Source organism: Cinclus cinclus, chromosome 1 (assembly GCF_963662255.1).
Source record: "Cinclus cinclus chromosome 1, bCinCin1.1, whole genome shotgun sequence".
NCBI classification, from domain to species: domain Eukaryota; kingdom Metazoa; phylum Chordata; class Aves; order Passeriformes; family Cinclidae; genus Cinclus; species Cinclus cinclus.
The window spans coordinates 115,441,704-115,462,155 of record NC_085046.1 but is presented as its reverse complement, the minus strand read 5'-3'; the positions used below and the strand labels follow the sequence as shown (position 1 = coordinate 115,462,155).

The 20,452-nt window shown below is 39.9% G+C and overlaps 1 protein-coding gene across 2 annotated transcripts in view; it reads right to left on the bottom strand.

Moving 5' to 3' along the window:
• CHD7 (chromodomain helicase DNA binding protein 7) overlaps positions 1-20,452 on the bottom strand; it is an 88,926-nt gene that overhangs the window by 40,012 nt on the left and 28,462 nt on the right. Inside the window, exons 2-6 of one of the 2 annotated variants that reach the window (XM_062489238.1) lie at positions 16,902-17,323; positions 15,666-15,668; positions 7,591-7,726; positions 4,049-4,186; positions 2,906-2,971 (exon numbers count right to left, since the gene is read on the bottom strand). In XM_062489238.1, coding sequence (XP_062345222.1) covers positions 2,906-2,971; positions 4,049-4,186; positions 7,591-7,726; positions 15,666-15,668; positions 16,902-17,323 — 765 coding nt within the window. The remainder of the gene's footprint in view (positions 1-2,905; positions 2,972-4,048; positions 4,187-7,590; positions 7,727-15,665; positions 15,669-16,901; positions 17,324-20,452) is intronic. The other variant, XM_062489247.1, reaches the window with a different exon arrangement.

The window sequence follows — 20,452 nt, the reverse complement described above, 5'->3', positions numbered from 1 at the left end:
GATCATGTTATCTGAACCTATTCACTGCCCTGAGGCAAAAGTAGTGTTTAAGAAGTCAACCCTAATTTTAAGACATTAAATTCTTTTATTAGCCACAGTGTATTACAGCCAAATCTCTTTGATTAGTGTTAAACCAGAATCCTTTGAGATCCATCAGTATTACAATGACAACATCATTAAACACCTTTACATAGAGGTTTCATATTAACCAACTTCACTCCCCTCAGCAGCATTTCAGTCAAGCATATTTTCTGTCAGCTGCCAACTTAATAACAATAATTTACAATGCAGATCTTCATAAATTCTGTAATTCTCACGAGTAAAACACACTTTAGTATTGTCTAATAGGTAATAACTGGTCTATGTTATTAGATGTTCTATGAGAGTGCATCAAAGATTCACCTAAGCAAAGAGTACTTCAGAAAATATATTTTAAAAATCTTAAGTCTGACATTCAGCACTTACACCCTCCTCCAAAAATTTAATCAAATCAAAACTGTCAGCACTCAAGCAGAGGTTAACAATACATCACTTTAGGGTATAAGAGACAGCAGCTTATGCCTCTGATGTCACTGTGCAGTCCTCACTACCTGTACATTTACATTAACCAGGTAAAAAGGTGAGATAGAACATTTATGCAAAATTCTCCCCAAACTGATTACACATTTCAATTAGTTCTAATTCTCACATTTACTAGTAGGCAAAAAGAGACATTCAAATGTGTAACATGCAGGTACAAGGTTCTACAAACTCCCTGTCTTTCCATTATATGTGCTATTTCTGATGGATAACAATCATTTCTAGTTATTCCTTTTCAAAGTAAAGAAGCAGGAATTCAAAAGGAACAAAAGATTTCAACATCCAAACTCCTCAGGTTTGGAAAGGGAGTGATACACGTACTTCATGCTTTCTGCAAGAACAAAGAGTACTCAAGGGAATTCAACATTCCATGTTAAGAATAACTGTGAAAAACACCATCTTTTTTACTTCAAACAGGAACTCAGTTTTACCTTTTACTCTGTATGTTTCAAAAATGGCTGCAAGTAGAGTGCTGCATCCTATCTGGTAACTCCAGAACTAGACTAAGGCTATTTCTCAGAAAACCAACAGGATTTTATGATAAGAATACTGCTCCAAAAGTGTACTCATTATCTAATGTCCTTTACTTGAATGCAACATCTTTGTTACAACATAATCCACTGAAAGGTTTCCTAGTGAAGCCTCTCCTTGTGTTTATTTTACGCACTGGTCCTGATCACTGCAATTTCACTTTGATTAGTAATCTAACAACCAGGGTTTTGATGACGTTAGTAAGAGTGTAAAAGACCTTTAATAAAAGCACAGTTGGATACTTCAGATGTTAAATATTAACATCCTGAAATCCTTTTTATTTTATTTTTTTTTTTAATTTGGAGAAGAGGGATGGAGAAGAGAGCAGGGAAAGAAGAGACACCCCTCAAACCTGCAAATACAATCCATAAAAAACATTAAAGAAAAAGCTCAAAATAGAGCTTGCCTCCAGCAGAGCTTGCAATCAAAGACATGTAGGCAGCGGACCAACCACTTCCCACAAACTACAGCAAAATACACACTCCCCATGAGTAATCACACCTTTGTTTGCAGGGGAGAGGAAGAAGGGAAGAATAATTGGTGAAAAACAGCTTCCCATGTAAAGACATTTACGAAAGGACCACATTCTCCTCTCCCGCCTAGTAGACCATCAGGACAAGTAAATATAAGCTGAAGGTTTGAAACACAAAATACAGCTCTAGACTAAAAAAAAAAAAAAAAAAAAAAAACCAAAAACCAAAACCAAAAAAAACCGGAAAAAAACAACTCCAAAAAGCCTTAGAAGCTTATGCTGTGCAAGATACATAAACAGGTCAGATTGAATCACAGGCACTCATGACATTAAATGAATGTAGGTTTACAAAACCATTAATGATGTTAGGACAGTAGCAATAAAATTGAACACCCACACCCCCCACCCCACCCAAGAAAACCAAACAAAAACCCACAAACAAACCCCAAACCACCACAACACTGGAAAAAAAAATCCATTAATAAAGGGAAATTTCCTTTCTCCAATTTGAAAATTAACACTGAGCCAAAGGTGAGTTGTTGGTTAACAAAGACGAACGTGATGCTGTGTCTAAGTCAGACAGTTTTTTGTCCAACTGTAGTACAATTCAGAGAATTAGCTCCACAAAAGGGCCTATAAATATAATCATGCCCTTTTTTGGAATAAGTTTTTTCTACTTCCTTCTCAGAGTTCTAATACTTTGGAGGTGCAAAGGCCAATCAAGTTGTGAAGTAGATTAGAAAAAAACTGTAAGCAAAATAAGAACTTAACTAGGTACCAGGTCAGAATTATAAGGGAACCACACTGAACTTGAGTGTCTCTTTCACCACCTTGGCACAGAGACAACGAAGATATTTGTTACCTCTGTATGCATCATTCTTGGTCACATGTAAATTTGTTTCAGCTGCTAAGCCCAACTGCCATCAAAATATGCAAAAATCATGGACAAGGGTTTTCGTTTACTAGAAAAGGCAGAAATTTGGAGTACAAGAAAGTTCTCTCATTCCTCAAACTCCTACAGAATATCACTCTGAAGTGAAGAGCACCACAGTTTTCACCCAGGCATGTATGTTTGCAAAAATCAATTTTTTCATCAAAAAAAAAAAAGCAAGAAACAAGTAAAAGATGAAACAACCTGTTTTGTGTCTGTCTATCAAAAACACGCTGAATACCATCAGAATACACTTTCAGGGAACCTCCTCTATTCAACAGAACAGTTTTTAAATTGGGACTATCCGAGGTATTTTAAGAACTCAGTAAGGGCTGCAGCAGAAATACACTTAGACTATTTAAAAAGATGGGGGGGGAGGGGATTTGTTTTACCTTTTTCTTGACTAAACGGCTACTCATGATTTTCTCCACAATGGGACCTTCAGCATCAGCAGATTCCTACATCATAAACAGCATACAAGTGTTATGGGAATGCATCTTCGTTAAAGATTTCCTTTATTAGAAAAACTTCAAAATATTTTTTTGTAACAGAAGCTTAATACCAAAAGGATATTCTCCTCCTAGCATCAGAACTTTGAGGATTCAAAGATTTAATAACATAATAAAGGATTGAAGGATACTTGTTTGAGCCCATTTTTAAGTGCAACTCCAGCTCTCTTGTGAGAGGGTTGACATGCACAGATAAACAGATGTAACAACATGAGCAGTTCTCCTGCCCTAAAATAATACATGCTTTCAACACCATACTGTCTAAAGAGCAGATGATGTTCAGAAGCTTTAGTTGGCTGTGCAGGTGTCCACACGATTGCTCTTAAAACTGCCTGCAATTCTCTATTACATTAATTCACTATTACAACGGGAGGCAAACCATCCCAATGCTCCTTCTGATAAGACACAATTAACAATGGAGATCACATACAATATTTCACAGGGCTTAACAAATGCCAAATGAAATACCAAAGAACATGTATATATTCTCCAATAGGTCATCAGTTAAATTAAGTAGTTCTTTGAAAAAGCACTACAAAACAATGAGATTGTTACAACAGTCATTCCTACAGTATTACCCCTCATCTTCTTCAAACTATTTTATCCATCATTTACATTGCACAGAGAATAAAGTGTACCCTGCTGGGTACTACAAGGCAGTAATTTCATAAAGGAGTTCTTATGGTGCCTAGCAGCAGGGGACAAGCTTGAGTGGTTTATTCAAGTCACAGAAGCCAGACCACTGAATTTACAGAAATACATTCTAGATTCCTAGCAGTACAGCTTAGGTTTCCTTTAGCTAGGTAGGGACCACTAATTTCGAAGAACTCAGCTTGAACTTTCAAGCTGTATATCATCAGCTTGCAAACAAAGCCATGAGTTGAAATATTCTTTAAGAATGTAAAAACTAATGCCTTCTGGCACACTCTATCAATAATGAATGTGAATATCATTCAGGAAAAGGGCCCATATTTGATCTCTGAATGCTGCAGTTATGGCCACCTTTCCAGTCTGCTCATATCTGACCTGTTGCTCTGACTGAGAAGTATTTGAAGGAGAGTCTCTTCCAGCAGCATCAGCATCATCAGCCTCCTCATCTGAAATCTTGAATTCCAGGTCTTCGGTATAGCGCTTCCTCTTCACCTGCCTGCTGGAGCGTCGTTTCTGAATACAAAGCATTAATACTTTTAATGAGAAACAAAACCGGTAAGAAGAAGAATAACAGAGAAAACTTCTCTGTTTGTCTCAAATACACTAGTGTGCAGTAAATGCTATAATTTCTACAACACACTGGTAGAAATAGTGGACTCGGGACACTACTATTCCGAATTGCTGCCTGATAGTCATTCTTAAATTCTGTAAGCAAAAAACAACAAAAACCTAAAATGAAACAAACAAATAAACTACCACAAACAAAAATCTACTTTATGCCTGTTCCAAATTGGAAAGGGGGAGGGGAAGTTTTTCACTTTTTTAAACATTACTAAAACAACATGAAAAATTAGGAAGCTTATCTCAGACAGCAATTAAAACCCAAGTAGCTGCACCTCTCCATTCACATCTGTAACATATTTTGACAGATGGCCAATGCAGGAGCCAAACACCACCTTTCCACAGCATGGCCCACTGTGTTGCTAAGCAGTGACAACACACTTTCTTCCTCTCCCCATCCGCCCAGTTGTACTGGGATTATCTTGTAGGGGAAACACAATGAAATACGATTTCCTCACTTCACTGACCCAGCACTGTTCAGAAAGGCATCCTGCAGCACAGCATGGGAAAAGACCCCAAACTCATAGAGGAGAATAGAAAACTTGAACCACCCCAAATTGAAAACATGATTTTTGTGCTCCCATACCCTCACCACCAGGATGAGAGAAAGCCTCAGCAAAGCTGTACAAAACAACCTGTAAAATACAGAAGCATGCACTTGACAGAATTTGCAACTTGATGCTCAGCGCAGGGTATTGTTTTCTGCGACAATAAAATTCAGCTTCCCAGACAGTCTGCATCATGTTATACATTTGAAAAGATGTAAACATATGCTGTCGAAGGAAACTGTCAACTGAGAATCAAATATCTTAATGGAGTAACGTATATATTAAAATTATGTTGAATACCAACAGTAAAAAAAGACCCCACTTTAATGACTTGATACTATTTATTCATATATTTTACACTACTTATTTATACCTCTTTCTCAGCTATCACACATCTTCACTGATACACGCAAATATTTACGTAGCTTGTTTAACAGACTTGCACACCTGAGTCTCTCAATATACACAAAGTCAAATACTTTTAGATAGCTAATCATACTTCTTAAAACATAAATACCTGATGCACTTTACAAAATTAGAAATTATTTATTTAACTGAAAATGAAAATTTTGAGCAAAGGTTAAGCTTACATCACCCTTTTAAACAATGGAGATGTGACTTCTACCTTTAACTCAGTAGCTTATGGGAGTTTCCACAAAACAGTATTTTTATACCTCAAAATAGATAACACTTGACAAATTTGCATCCTGATTTACATGATCACTGATGGGAAAATACCAATTTTGTTCTGACTCTGTAGGTAAGGTTTACCATTACTTCTGGTGCCAAAAAATCTCTTCTCCCATTTCCCTAACAGAAAGAATACCTAAAACATAATGGTGGCCTTTAATATTTTTGACTTGATGAACTTCCTGTTTCCTCTTACATTCATATATGGTTTTGCAATTTTTATGCACTGTTGACAGAAACTACGCATATATTTACCTGCATCAGATTATCTTTAATTCATTACCTGATCTACAGGTAGGAAGGTGAGTAATAGGTTTGATAATGGAACATCAAAAAACTGCATGATAACACAAAAAGGCAAGTATTTCTCCTCTTTAAAGAAAACAATGCATCACTATGCATTACTACGTAGTATCTCTACAGAAGGCTCAGGATTTAACACTAAGAATGCAACTGTGCTTTAGACAAATGAGTAACATCAATCTTGGCTGAGAAATGCATAACAAGTTTATTAACTGTAGCTGTCCTAGCAAACACGGCTTTTCCCTTTCCTAAGTTCATGCAAAGAAGTGCAAGTGCAGTATAGCATGCAAGGTACAAAAAAAAGAAAAAGTACTAAGAAAACAAAAAGTCTCCTGAAATATTTTGTTACACTTGATTAAAAAGTGGTACAAGTGCCCTAGCACTTCTATTTACAATAAAACCCCAAACATAATGTTCATCACCCAATTGTGTTTGACAGAGGGAAGGTTTTTGTTCTACTAGACTGAAAACAAGCAAACCATGCAGAAATGTTGAATTGTAAATGGAATATAATCGCCTAAAAATTAGCACAAAAAAAAAAAAAAAACACTATCTGAAACCCTGAAGGTTCTTCATCTTTTGTCAGTGCTATTAATCAGGCTGGCAGAAATTTGCATCACAGGACAGAAAACTTAGTTCTTCAAACATTTTAACATCTGCATGGTTTAACTCAACTTCTCTAATTCAGAATACACAGTCTAAGGAGTCAGGAAGAACACACTGCTCTGCTGCTTTCTTTTTAACTAGAATATACTAGTTATATAATGTATATAATTATACCATTTCATTATAAAACTATACTATCCCTAAAACATTTCATTATTTACTATATTCTTCTTGAAAATAGTGGGAGGAAGGGCATAAACCATCGTCTTGTAGGAGAACTGTTTGCCAAAGTCTTCACCAGGCTACTTTCACCATTCCAAATTGATCATTGGTCTGAACATGTCTCATAACCAGAAGCAACCTGTCCACAACCTGATGTGCAATGGAAAAATGCAGTGGATTTCATGTACACTGGTATGACTACATAGAAGTCTCATACTTTCCCCACCACAATTTGTCCCCACCTCTTCACAAAGGGATTCTTATTTTTAGTGCCCATTCTAAACATAGCCAGCAGAAGCAAGCCAGGAGCTGACCACTTCTTAGCATGTCAAATGATAGAGCACACAAAGCTTGTCATATATGCTACTCTATTTCCAGATTTGCCTTATGTGAAATAAAGTTTGGACAGAAGGTGATAGGCGTGCAGTGGGCAAGAGAAATTAATCAATGTTAGCCCATGACTGGAGTCCTGCAAAAAAAGCTCTTCATCTGCTAAAGCAAGGTAGCCACAAGTGCCTGACATGCATGTTTCCAACACTCTGCTGTGTCACACCTCATTCTTGATTTCAGGAGGTTTGCAAAGCCAATGCAAGAATAAACACCAAGCTTATAAGCAAGACTTTGAAATTAAGCACATTAAGTCTACAGAACAGAACACTCAGCATCATAACTGCAACAGTAACCAAAAGACAATGTGTGAAAACTCAGCAGCACCGTACATATATCTGCAAGTAACAAGACTGTAAAGCAAAATTATGATAAAAAAATACTTTTTGTAAAATATTAATAATGTTCATTTCTCACCTTCTTTTTAAATAACAAAGAAATTATCCAAATACCTGTATCTCTGTAACAAAGACCATGAGAACTATTGTTTTCTGCTTCTAAGTAGTCAAAGCCTACAATGAATTTCAACAATAGCATTACCTGAACCCCTGGATCATCTTCATCTTCAGGATGAGGTGATGGTGGTGGAGTTTTTTCCAAATCTGAGTTTTCAGAACCTTCCTTTCCCTTGTTAACCTTTTTCTTCGCAGCACTGGCTTCTGAATCTTGCTTCTTGCTACAGAAACAGAGGTATTTTTAATCAGTATTTGTAGAAAAATATAAGCAAGAGGTTCTTAAAAAAAACCAAAACAGTTGATGAGTGAGATGTTTGTTTTGAGTGACTTCATTATTTTCAACTGCCTTTCTTAAGTATTTCAAGGTAACTGCAAAATCAGTGATGCATGGGCCATCACTACACATGCCTTAACAACAGACACCTTGCTTCTTTCCTTCAAGACCTTAGACAGCGACACACTTGATGTGTACTCAATAAGAAACTAAAAACGAGAGGGGAAAGGAAGAGCTGCTCTCTCCAGAACGTGCACTTTCTGAAAGAAGTGTTTGGACAACCTGATACATGAGAAGAGAAACAGGATTACGCATGTGCTTGCCTTATATTAACTGTGCAGCCCAGGAAAGCAGAACCATAGTAAGCATTGCCAAAACAGAGGACTGAATTAATCTTCTACAATCCCTGCTATTTCCAAGCATGAAATGCACTTTAGTGTCAGCTCTAAGGGCACCCATACAGTCTCAATGCATGTAACTGCAGCTTGTATGGGGGAAAAAACACCCAGGTACTATCTCAGCGTCTACTAGAAACCTATATCCACTGACAACATTTTGAGGGTTGTTCCTTCCCTTCCTCCCCCAGGAAAACATTCACCACCTGAAGAGCTGGGACTGCATGTCTCCAGGTGCAGTCACAGGCTTGGAAATGGGTGAGGATGTATGTTTCAAGATACAGCTTTAATTACACCATCACCAAATCATGAACTGAGATGATCTGCAGCATGGCAGTGGTGAAATTTTTAAATGGCAACAAAAATAGATGGTAGAAGTTAGTATTTTAAAGCACATTTAAGGCAGGATTTTACTACTTTTTTGTGATCAGCTCCCAGCAACTCATTACCAATTTGACTGGCCTGATAAGGGAAGCTGCTGAGATGGCCATCAGCAAAGCTGTGCGCTGGTACCTGATACATGGCAAGCACAGCTCAGCAAGCCCTGTATCAGACACTTTTATATGACTTCTGTATTCCCATCACATTAATTTCATACCTGGGAAACTGCCCAGAGTTTGTTTTTATTTTGTGATCCTCACATTTGTAATTTCTCATTTAAACATCACCTTTGAGTTTGTTCTTTTTGATCAGCACATCAGCCCACCAACAGTGCACTTTGGAGCTGTAATTTAAAATTTTCCAATACAGTCACATGTCTCTTCAGGTCTGCGACAGCTTGGCTACAGCATTATTTTCTCATTGCAGCCTATGTTTAAACTAACACTGATTTCCAAGTTAAAAACAAAACAAAACAAACAAAAAAAAACCCCTACAAAACATTAACACATGAAAAGACTGAGTTTTGAATACAGATTTGTATTATTGCAACATTTTTCTCTACTCAGCCCTAGTGACGCCATATCTGGAGTACTGTGTCAAGTTCTGGACTCCTCAATGAGACAAAGACAGGAAGCTAGTAGATAGGATACAGAAGAGGGGCACAATGATGATTAAGGGTCTGGAGCATCTCTCTTATGAGGAGAGACTGCAGGAGCTGGGCCTATTTAAAGAGAAGACTGAGACTATATGACATATAGAGGTCATATCCATTCCTAACTATTCTGTGATTCATTAATGCATTTAAGTCTCTCAATAGTGGGTGTCAAGAGGATGGTGCCACACTCTCTTGAGTGGTGCACAGTGACAGGATGAGGAGCAATGACCAGAAGAAGAAACAGAAGTTCCACCTCAACATGAGGAAGAACTTCCTTACAGTGAGTCTGGAACAGGCTGCCCAGGGAGCTTGTGGAGTCTCTCTGGAGACATTCAAAATGCACCAGGACACCTTCCTGTGTCACCTGCTCTAGGTGACCCTGCCTTGGCAGGGGGCTTGGATGAGATGATCTCCAGAGGTGCCTTCCAACCCTAACAATCCTGTGATCCTGCGAAATTAATAGGACTCGACAAAGCTCAAGAAAAAAAACCACCTTAAACTGTGACAATTAAAAAAAAAAAAAGGTATTAAAAATGAAAGGGGGTGTGGGCGGGGGGGGGGGGGGAAGTTTCACACGGCGGAAAGAGCGCGGGCATAGCGGGGGCAGAGTTTGGCACGGCGGGAGGAGCGCGGGCAGAGGGCGAGCCCCGAGAGGCGGCGGGGCCGGGCAGCGCGCGTCCCTCCCTCGCTCCCTCCCTCGGTGCCCGGCGGGCTCCCCTCCCTCCCCGCCGGCGCTTGTTTCCGCTCTGGCTGCCACCAATGGCACAAAAAGCCGCAGCTGAAGCGGGGCCCCCTTCGCCTTTTCATCCGCACGCCGAGAGCGCTGGCGTCGCCCCGGCAACCCGCGGCCACGTGACCAGCACCTGCTCCGCTGGCCGGCGGCCACCGAGCGCTGCCATCTGCTTCCCTCAATCAGCGCCCGCCCGCTCCCGGCACCTGCGCGGCCGCGGCACGGGAACCCCCGCCGCACACACACACACACACACACACCGGCTTTCAACAAATCGCCGCCAAACCGCTTCCAAAAACGCCGGCTAGAACTAAACACCAAACAGCAACAAAACAAAACAAACAAAAAAACCCCGCTTTACGCGTTTCTCCAACTCGTTTAAATGGAAGGTGAAGATCGCCGCCAGGTGAAGCGCGCTGACAGCCCGGCGCTTCCCCCACGACTCCCGTAAACCGGAGCGGGGCGCGTAATTAAAGCTCAGCCGTCGTGCCGTGCCCCCGGTGCACGGCCGCCTGTGAATAACAGGCTTAAAGCCGGGAAGAATAGCGTGGGCCAGGCGGGATAAAACATTAGCCTGCTGAAAGGCCGGGCAGCGCTAACGAGGGCCCGCCGCCCCATCGACAGCGCGGCGCTCCCGGCCGGCCGGGCGCAGACAAAGAGCGCGGCGCTGCGGGCAGGTCTGCCCCGACACGGCTTCCTTTCTGGCCTCTGAGAGACCTTTCTCTCTCCGAGCCATGACGATTTCATGACCTGTACCTACCCCCGAGCCGTGCGCCTCGGTATACACAAGCGCCCTCGGTAACGGAGACGCGGTTGAAGCGATTCGTTCGAAGTTTCAAATCGCTTCCCTTTCCAGACCAGTTATGAACACACACGTGAAAGAGCCACCAGCTTGGGAAGTACAAAGCCCGTTTGCAGCTCCACCGGGAATTTTAAGTTCTAAGTCCAGCAACAGAATTGCTCTTTTTAAATGCACAGCTACAACTTCTTTGAAGGAAAGGGGGGGTGGGGGGGGTGGGGAAGGTGAAGTAGAAATAGAAGAACAGCATCACCCCTCTAAACGCAGGAACACACTGCTTCCCCAGTGCATCACACACGCAGGAGCTTCATCTGCCCCGTGAGAGCATCAGCTTCCTTGCATTGTCAGTAACTGTTCTTCATCTTCCCACTGAGACAGTGTGATTTGTTCCTGACAGTTAAATGGACCCACTTTTGAATCAGCCTCTGCACTTTCCAGCAGATCACACTCAGGCCATCCAGGAATAGTATTAGCCTGGAACAGAATTACCTTTCCACATGAAGAACAGGTAGGTAGTTAGAGATTGTTCTCAGAGACGCTGCCATTAGGTCTCCCTGTCAGTGCTCAGCACTGAATGCACATGGTTAGTACTTTCCAAGTCTGGCAACAAGGAAGGTGAACTGCAACATACACATTTAGACTACTATCTCTCATATTTGTTTTTATACATGCATGAATGCAAAATTTAGCTAAGGCTCACTAGTGACAAGGTAAGTGTCCAGTCCCAAAATAGGAACTACAAATCTAGGACAAACTGGAGCAGCATTTGTCACACAAAAAATTTGAAGTATTTAAAAACTGTCAGTTAAACTTGTCCCTCAATTCAAGTGATATAAACACAGACATTTCAGATTAGATGTTTTACAGTCTCGCTGTCCAACATCACTTTCTTGTTTCGTCCTCTTACCCCCAAGGACTGCACATCATACTGACCAAAGGGGATCAATAACAAGACAACCTGCAGAAGGTCAAACAAGCAAACATGAAGAGGCTGAATAGGGAAACAGTAAGTAGGACAACTGAAAAGAGAGCTTGATTTAAAATTTGAGAAAGAGATTCAGACTCTGACGATGCATTTCGTGTCAGCCTGGCAGTCACCAAGAGAGCTAGATGAAACTCTAGAAACTTACAGGGGAAACCATCTGACTCAAAAATGACCCCAAAATCATGATATGCTTTGCAGGATTAAGAGGGGAATTAGCCCATATGTTTGTCCTGTGTAACTACTTCACCTGATTTGGGTAACGGATAGATCTGTTTATTAATATAATTTATGACAAATATCATTACTTGGATTTTTTTTTTTTTCTATAACTCTATGATCTAAAGTTAAGTCAGATGCATTACTGATTTTTATTTTACTATTTGGGAACATTGTCCTGTAACAAATTCACAATTGGAACCTAGCTTAGACAAACTTTACACATTCACTGCGGAGCATAAAAAAACATTGAAAAACAATCCCACCTTCTCAAAATGTCAGAGATGTGAGACTTATACTTTACTGCCTTACCCAAGGACAGCAATTATTTTTCAAAGCTACTATTGTAATCAAAACTTCTTTTAAAACCAGGTTTTATGTATCACAAAAGTAGGAAAAACAATAGACAACAAGGTTTTTCCAGTCTGAAAAGTCAGCCAAATTACTGAAAAGCTTTGGTAATAGTGAAGCCTACAAGGCCTTCCCTGCAGCACAAGCAAAGGTAAATATCAAGCAGCTGGACTGGTTCAAAAGGGAGATGAGGACAGGTGTGAACAGCAACAGCCCCAGCGGACACGTGCATGGAAATCTCGCACGATTTCCTGTTCTCTCCCAAAGGCAGCCTCTTCCTGCCTTATTCAGGATGATCTGACCTTGGGAGTGGAAACTACCACCACTGCCTCAGGACCGCTCTTCCTGTCCTCCAGCTCCCCAGGGTGCTGTGTCCTGCTGTCCACAGCACTCCCCCACACAGCAACATCTTCCCTCTTCCGTGGCCAGCAGCCACCCTCTTTCCGATACAACAAACAGCCAAACCGTGCGCCAAAAAAGCCCTTCTCCCCTTCCCTCTAAAAGCTTAAATTATGCTCATGTTTAGCACTCCCCTTGTAAGCAACAACCCACTCACCCTACACTGTGTCCCAGGCTGCTGCTCAGTGTTTGAGGAAGAAAAAGTTTTCCCTGTCACAGGGAGGGGAGGAAGCAGATATGAGCAGCCCTGAAAAGCACAGCACACTGCTTTGAGGAGATGGGACCAGGCAAGAGCCCCTGCAAATAGCTGTCATCGGGCCCTTGCAAATAGTTACTGCTCCTGCCACCATAACCGGTGGCCACTCTCTAGGGTTTCATAGGAAGTGGCAGGAGAGATATCAGCTGTGCTGCAGCATGATCTTCTCAAACAGGTGGTCCTCATCTCCTCCAGGGACAGGCATAGGAGGAACAGACATGCGAGCCATGACTTTGCAATTCAGTAGGATTACTTGCCTTTCCCTGTCCTCTACTTTTGGAAAAATCTACCTGCTTTGCATGTGCCTGTAGCTGGCTTCATAACATTTAGAGCCCACATAATACTCAGCACCCACCCAATTTAATGAAAACCCTTCACTTGTGATCCCCGGTCAACCTACATTTTGCTTTCAAACTCGACTAGTTTGGTCCACAAGAGATTTGTTTTGCCGATGTTATTTTTTTTTCAGCCACCACTATATTTGTCTTTCAGCTTTGGTAGGGTTGGGCTAATATCCATTAAAGGTATAATAGTACAATATTAATGTGTGATCCTTCTTTCACTATGCAGTGTAACATAATAGCAGCCTATTTGGGCATTTGCTTTCTTTTTGAGATCCCACGACACAATTCAAACCACCATTAAATTAATCAGGTTCTTCCATTTTCCTATCTGACTTGTCCCTCACGTGAAGGAGCATTTCAGTGAGGCAGGCTGCTCGTTTTTGTTGCCAACTCACACCAAAGATAACAGATGTGAAGGATAAAGTTTCTGGGGTTTTGTTTTTATTTGTTACATAAAAGGATTATACTTTTAGTTGAAATTGGAACTAAAGTAACAGCTATATTAAATTACAAAATAGTTAAGATAATTAAACATCAGATTTTTTTCATCCATGTGTATGCTCTAATACAGCCAGTGTCAAACTTAACTATTAAGGACTCGTTATGCTCTATCCAAAAATACTGTTCTTCAATAAATACCTAACTTCACTTAATTTCCTTAATTTTACATGATTGCAAAACTCTTCTATTGAAGCTGCTCATCTTACTCAGGAATGAGGACCATTACAGCTACACACAGCATTTTTGGACTTCCAAACCACACTACTCCTTTCAATGCTTAGAGCAAAATACTGAACAATGTAAGCTAAGCAGTAAAGATATGCCAGATATTAATTTTATCAAAATATTTTACTTCTACATAATCATCCATAATCTGTATTAACTTGCATTAATCTCACTCATCTCAGCTACTGTAATATTTCCTTTCTGGAGTTAGTGCTGCTGAAATACTGTGGCTTATATGATTAAATATTTGGACTGCTGATTTATTTAAAAACTTGATTCAGTGATCTGTCACTGGACAGATTCCCCAGCCTGTGACATTGCCAAAGTAAGCAAATTTTTTTTCACTGATTTAAAATTCTTTGGCAGCATAGCAGCCCCACACAGTCTCTGGGTTCTTCAAAGAAGCTTGATACCGAAGCTGACAAGACCACAAAATGAGAGCAACCTTGTTTTCAAGACAGCATTTGGTAACAAGAGACACAAGCCCCTTATGGCAAAAATAGGACTTTCTCCACACCCCTGAGTAAGCATAAGTAATGCTGAACGTTCTTGCTGCTGCTCCAAACATGTTTCTCTCACAGGTAAAATAACAGGGCTTAGTACTCACTAGAACACTGTAAGTCACCTAGCCAGCCAGGGACAAGAGTCACTGCATGGGAAAGAAGTTAGAGACTCTCCTACAAACACAATTAAGAAAGCAGTGCTTTGTCCCTTCAGAGGAAACACTGTTCCTCAATCTGCACTGCATGCCCCCAGATTTAGAGAAGATGCACATACAGGTATTAGGACTGAGTCAGCAGGACAGACCAGCTCTGAGCTCTGATGTCCAAGACCATCAGCCACAGATGCTTTTGAGGGAGACTCCTTCTAACCATGGTTTATCAAACAAGTCTTTAAGGTAGTCAATTGAGAAGTCCTTCAGTGATAGTTTTTTTGTTTTTTACTTTTTGGCAGCAAAAATGGGGGAAATGCTCAGTAATATTTATTACGTAGCCTGGCCAGTCTTTAAACCTGTGAGTCTAGGGAACTGGAGCACCTCTCTTTAGAGGAAAGGCTGAGGAAGCTGTGCCTGTTTAGCCTGGAGATGACTGGGAAGAGATCTTATCAATGCATACAAGTACCTTAAGGATGGGTGTGGAGACAATGGGGCCAGACACTGCTCAGAGGTGCCCACTGACAGGACATGGGACAGTGGATACAAACTAAAACACAGGAAGTTCCATCTGTCTAAAAAGAAAAACTTTACATTGAGGGTGACAGAGCACTGGAACAGGCTACTCACAGGGGCTGTGGAGTCTCCTTCCCTGGAGATATTAAAAACCTGCCTGGATGCAGCCCATGCAACTTGCTATAGGTGAGCCTGCTTTAGCAAGGGGGTTGAAGTACATGATCTCCAGGGGCCCCTTTCAACCCCAACCATTTTATGATTCTATGAAAACGCTATTTTAGCTGATATAGCACTTTTATTTCAAAAAGGCATACTGGGTGATATACAACTTCAGAGATTTTCTAAGCTGTGAATTTCTGCTGCATATGTAAACCCAATCCTTAGGACAGTCTGGTACACAGCCAAAGTAAACACTAAAATAGGGATAGGCTGATCAACTGTAATTTACTGATCAGTTAATATAACCTGTACACAACAACACTTGCTTTTACAAGCCAGTGTTTATAAATTCTTCAGGAAACACCATCTCTGTTGGTATAGAAACTTTTCTGTCTTGCTAAAGAAAAAAGTAACATCTTACTGTCCATCCTCATTTAGCTATAGAGCTGTATCAAACCTAACCAGTAAGTAGCCACTCTTGTAAAAGATATGCAAAGCTGATTCATTAAGTGCAATTTTTAAACCCTAATACAAATGGATTTTGCAAACTGATTTGGATTATCTGATTTTGGCTGTGCTTCCATCTGGAAGTTATATTTTATAACTCTAGCCACATCTTGAAAAACAGATTCAGATGTTTGGAACAAATTCAGAACAGTTGTAAGAAATGCTAGGTACAAATGAAAAAAAAAAACGAAATGAGCTTTAATGTCTTTGTGGTCTCAGTTTTCTTCCAAGTAGGCTTTTACAACCACGGTGCTTAGGGACTTGAGAGCCAAGGAAAGAATCTGTGTTATTAGCTATGACATATTTACTCATGTGTAATGACAGTTTATTCTTTCTTGTACTACTCTGTAACATTTTAAGCCTATCCTGATAAAGGTACACGATGCTGAATGGCAAGTTAAGAAACCCAGTTAAGAAACATGGTTGAACCGTCTGGTCTATCCACAAAGATTTTCTGCTAGGAAAATTGTCTTTACATGAAACAGGAAAATGAATATCAATCCCTATGGTGAGGACACATCAATATCCATATAAAAATGCCTTTTCAACAGCAGAGCTTAGAGCCAATGAGTTGTGTTAGTATAAAACAGTGCCTGTAAGGGTTGTACAGTATACGAGAATGTGAAGTACCTAACTTCTTTATTTAAGGAAAAACATCATCAAAACATTCTACTCTGAGCCTTCATCTCTGCAACCCTACATTAATGTGAAAGCAGTTTAGTTTCTCAACACAAAAAACACACACAAGGACAGATGAGCACTAGAGGAGAAAGAATTAGTTTTGAAATCTAACACATCCAGAAACTTTTCTGCCTTCAAAGGAAAAACTAACCTTCTGCCTTTCCAGCTTGCTTAAAATAACTGTGAAATAAACAGGAAAGTCAAACAAGAGAAATGTGCCCAAGCTTCTCAAAAACATGATGCTGTAGATGGTAGAAAGAAATGACAAAACAAGATTTCCTCTCCGCCCACGCCATTTAGCACAGATGCTCTAGAAATCCCACAAACACACTGTTTTTCTCTCATTGCATATACAAGTTTCCTGACTTACCTAGCCTTTTTGCTGGTCTTGGGTTTTGGCGTTGTATTTTTTCCTTTCTTTTCCTTTGGCTCTTTAGGGGTCTTAGGGACTTTGGGGGTCTTGGGTTCCTTCTTTTCCTTGGGTTCTTTAGGATCCTTCGGTTCTTTTTTTGCCTTGGGCTTTTTCTTTTTCTTCTTGTCTTCTTGGGAGCAATCCACTGAGTTTCTGCTCAGATTCTGGCTGTCAAGTCCCCCAGGAAAGTCTTCCTTACCAAAACCTTTACTGGGACCTTCTGCAGCAATGTGATTGTTTTTCTTTTTCTTTTTCTTCTGCTGCGGCTGCGGCTCAATTGACGGCAGATAATCATCGCTTTTCACTAGCTGGGTATTCGGTCCACTAACCTGAGTCATATCCGGCACTGGTTTCTCTAAAAAGGGTTCCGACGGAGAATGCTGAGAGAGATAAATAGAAATAAAAATTGTAGATCTGCAACTCTGATTTCTAAAACTTTGTTCTTTTTGATCATGAGGTAACAGAGGGAGAAAATATTAAGCATAAGATTAACCTATTAACAAGAGTCAGCATGTCTGAAACACTGTGCAGTAAAACAGTAAAGCTTTTTGCAGTCAGAAAAGTAGCAAAATTACCAGAGATTCTTGATATATCAAGGGTAAAATTATTCTAAAGCTTGTATAAAGTGGAAATACAGAAAATATTTAGTCTTCAACACATTGATGCAAAATAAGAGCAACTGTTGTTTCAGACATTTCAAAATAGATGTTAGTAGAATGATTAACTTATTAAAAATTATTCAGCTGCACTGAAATTTTTGTCCTTTGGGGAGAAAACTGTTAAAGTTTGTTTCCAGACATCTGAAGGAGAATAAACGTATATTCACAGGCTATATTGATAAAAATTTAAGGCAATTTACATTGGTTCATCTGTGACAGGAGGTATTTAGACCAGCTAGTGAAGGATTAAGCCAATTGGAAATGTAGTACAAGGTTATGTTTTATGTCCAAGATCCACTGCTGCTTCCAGCTTGCACTCAAAACGGATTTGTTCCTGCTCCAGATTGGACGGAGAACTATGGTAAGTGCTTATGAAGCTGCAAAAACATCATCCTATTTCAAAGTCTCTATAGCATACCAGGTTTACACCAAACTTGCAAACTACAGGAAAACCTATGTATAAATACACAAATGTTAAATGCCTAGCCTAAAATACATTGGATGTTGACAACTATTTTCACCTCAATGGTTCTGTCCTACAAAAGATCCATGAGTCTGCAGTCAAAAGATATCTAAGCTCTACCATGACTTTGCAGCATATCAAAGCTGACCTGCTTCTCCCTGCCTGCCTATGGTTATAAATGCAGGATGACAGTGCTTTTCTAGAAGAAAAATAATAGCATGACACCATACCGATGCCTTTCTTGCACCTACATATATGGTCAGATGATTTTACCCACCCTCTTTCTCTATTTCTTCTCCTTTTCTGTTTCCTAAAAACTAAGTCAGGATGATTCTAGGTGGATGAGGTCCCCATTAATCATGGTGTCAAAGGACAGCCATTTGAGATGTTTGATCTCTTGAACTGTGGAGAAGAACAGTTTAGAACAAATAAGAATTTTACTTCCACAAAAAGCAGTAGTTTCATTTTCTCCACTTTTTTTTTTTCAAATGGCTCTTACTGAGAAGTGGCAAGCATGCAAATTGAATGACTACAGACCAATCCCTGAACAGAACTGATGGGCATACACATATATCTACTTCAGCCACCTAGATCTAAATAGAAATTCACTTAAGATTTAGGAAACAAAATTCTTGACAACATTATATAAAGTGAATGCATGTGTATATTTCCAAATATATTAATAAAATTTTCTGAATGTAAACAAATGGAACCAGTGCAGTCCTAAGCACTTCAGCCATTTCTTCACAGTAACATAAACCCACTGTGCACTGAACACACATATTCAGAAGCGAAAGAAGCAAGGCTGTCAGGAAGTTCAGAATAGATTTTTTTCTGCTATCTGGGAGAGGTCCGAATGGTACGTGCTACACACTGTGGTTCTCCATGGAAGAGACAGAACAAGACAGAAGGCCTGAGTGATAGACTGATGGTCTGGGTCTCTTAGTTCAACCAATGAACTTCCAAGGGTGACTTCTACATGTTTCTGTCCTCCACATGTTTATTAAGATCCCGTTTTGTGCAATAGAGTCTAAGTTGCAGGGGAAATTCGGCTCTAATGAAAACCCAACACGCTCATTGCATTAACACTGCATCAATCAGCTCCACCTCAAGACCACCTCATGTTAGGCCTCATGAAGTATGAATCAACACCTGTTCTAGAAATCTGTAGTCACCACTGGCACATACAGCTCCATGCTGGAAAGTTCACAAAAACTGGGTGTCAGCATAGGAAACACTATCCCAGAAAGTCAGTAGTAACAATGAGTTCTGCAGCCCAATTACGCATTAAATAAAATGGCGATCTTTTAAAAATGTTGTGATTGGTTGTGAACTTGGTTGACTGAATTAAGTGTCTCAGAGTTGTTATGCGACACACAATAAAACTGTCTTCTCTATACCTTGGACTGTTATGTGCTTATACTAACCATTATTTTTAGGTAGGAAAATACAGGAATATTACCAAGATCATCTGTAAGTATTTCTTATCCCTGAGTTTTCAGAGCAGCACTTTTAACCTGTATTTTTGCAAGATAGTCAGTATATTTCTGCATTATCTGCTATTTTGATTCTCATGCATCCTACATTTTGCAGAAATTTCAAGTGCAAGTTCACCAATTTTTCACTGAGCTGTCCCCTACCATCCTCAATCCCGTTTTAAAATATGTTCACCTGCTATATCTAACATATAAGAATGCCAGGTTTTTCTTTCCATTATTCGTATCTTTTGTATTAAGCAAGTACCTTGAATTTGGCACTACATTATTAGTTTGCCATTAGGAGAGACTTTTACAATTACCTAGAAGCTTATATATAAGGCACAACTTTCTAGAATAGGTCAGAATCAGTAGTTTCATTTTTCTTCCTCTTATGCATATGAAACAGCCAAGCCAACAAATATTAAAAATCACAAGAAATCCAGTAATGCCATGTACATTTAATTTTAGAAAATTTTCAACACTGCAACTTCATTAGTGATATGACCATCACTGAAATCAGTATTATATAAATGCTTCAGTATCCAAGAAAATTAATCCCTGTTGCCTTTGTAAGACTTGTGGGTTGTTTTTGTTTGCTTAATCTGATCAACAACTTTCATCAGAGTCATAAGCAAATCTGAGAGTAAAGCTTTCCAAATCTCCACAACAGCAATGTCAGCCCTTCATGACTTGACATTTGCAGTTTTAATGTAAGGTGTGGCAGAAGGTAAAGCCCTGAGAAAGGCAGCGATTGCTGCCACAATGTAGTACCGTGTGAAATTCCAGATTCTTACTTTTCAGAAACCTTATCCACAAGAGTCATTCTCAGGCTCTAAAATAACTACAGACTATAAATTAGGCTAAAAGAAACAAATACTAAAAAAAACCCCAAATTTACTGCCTTTTATT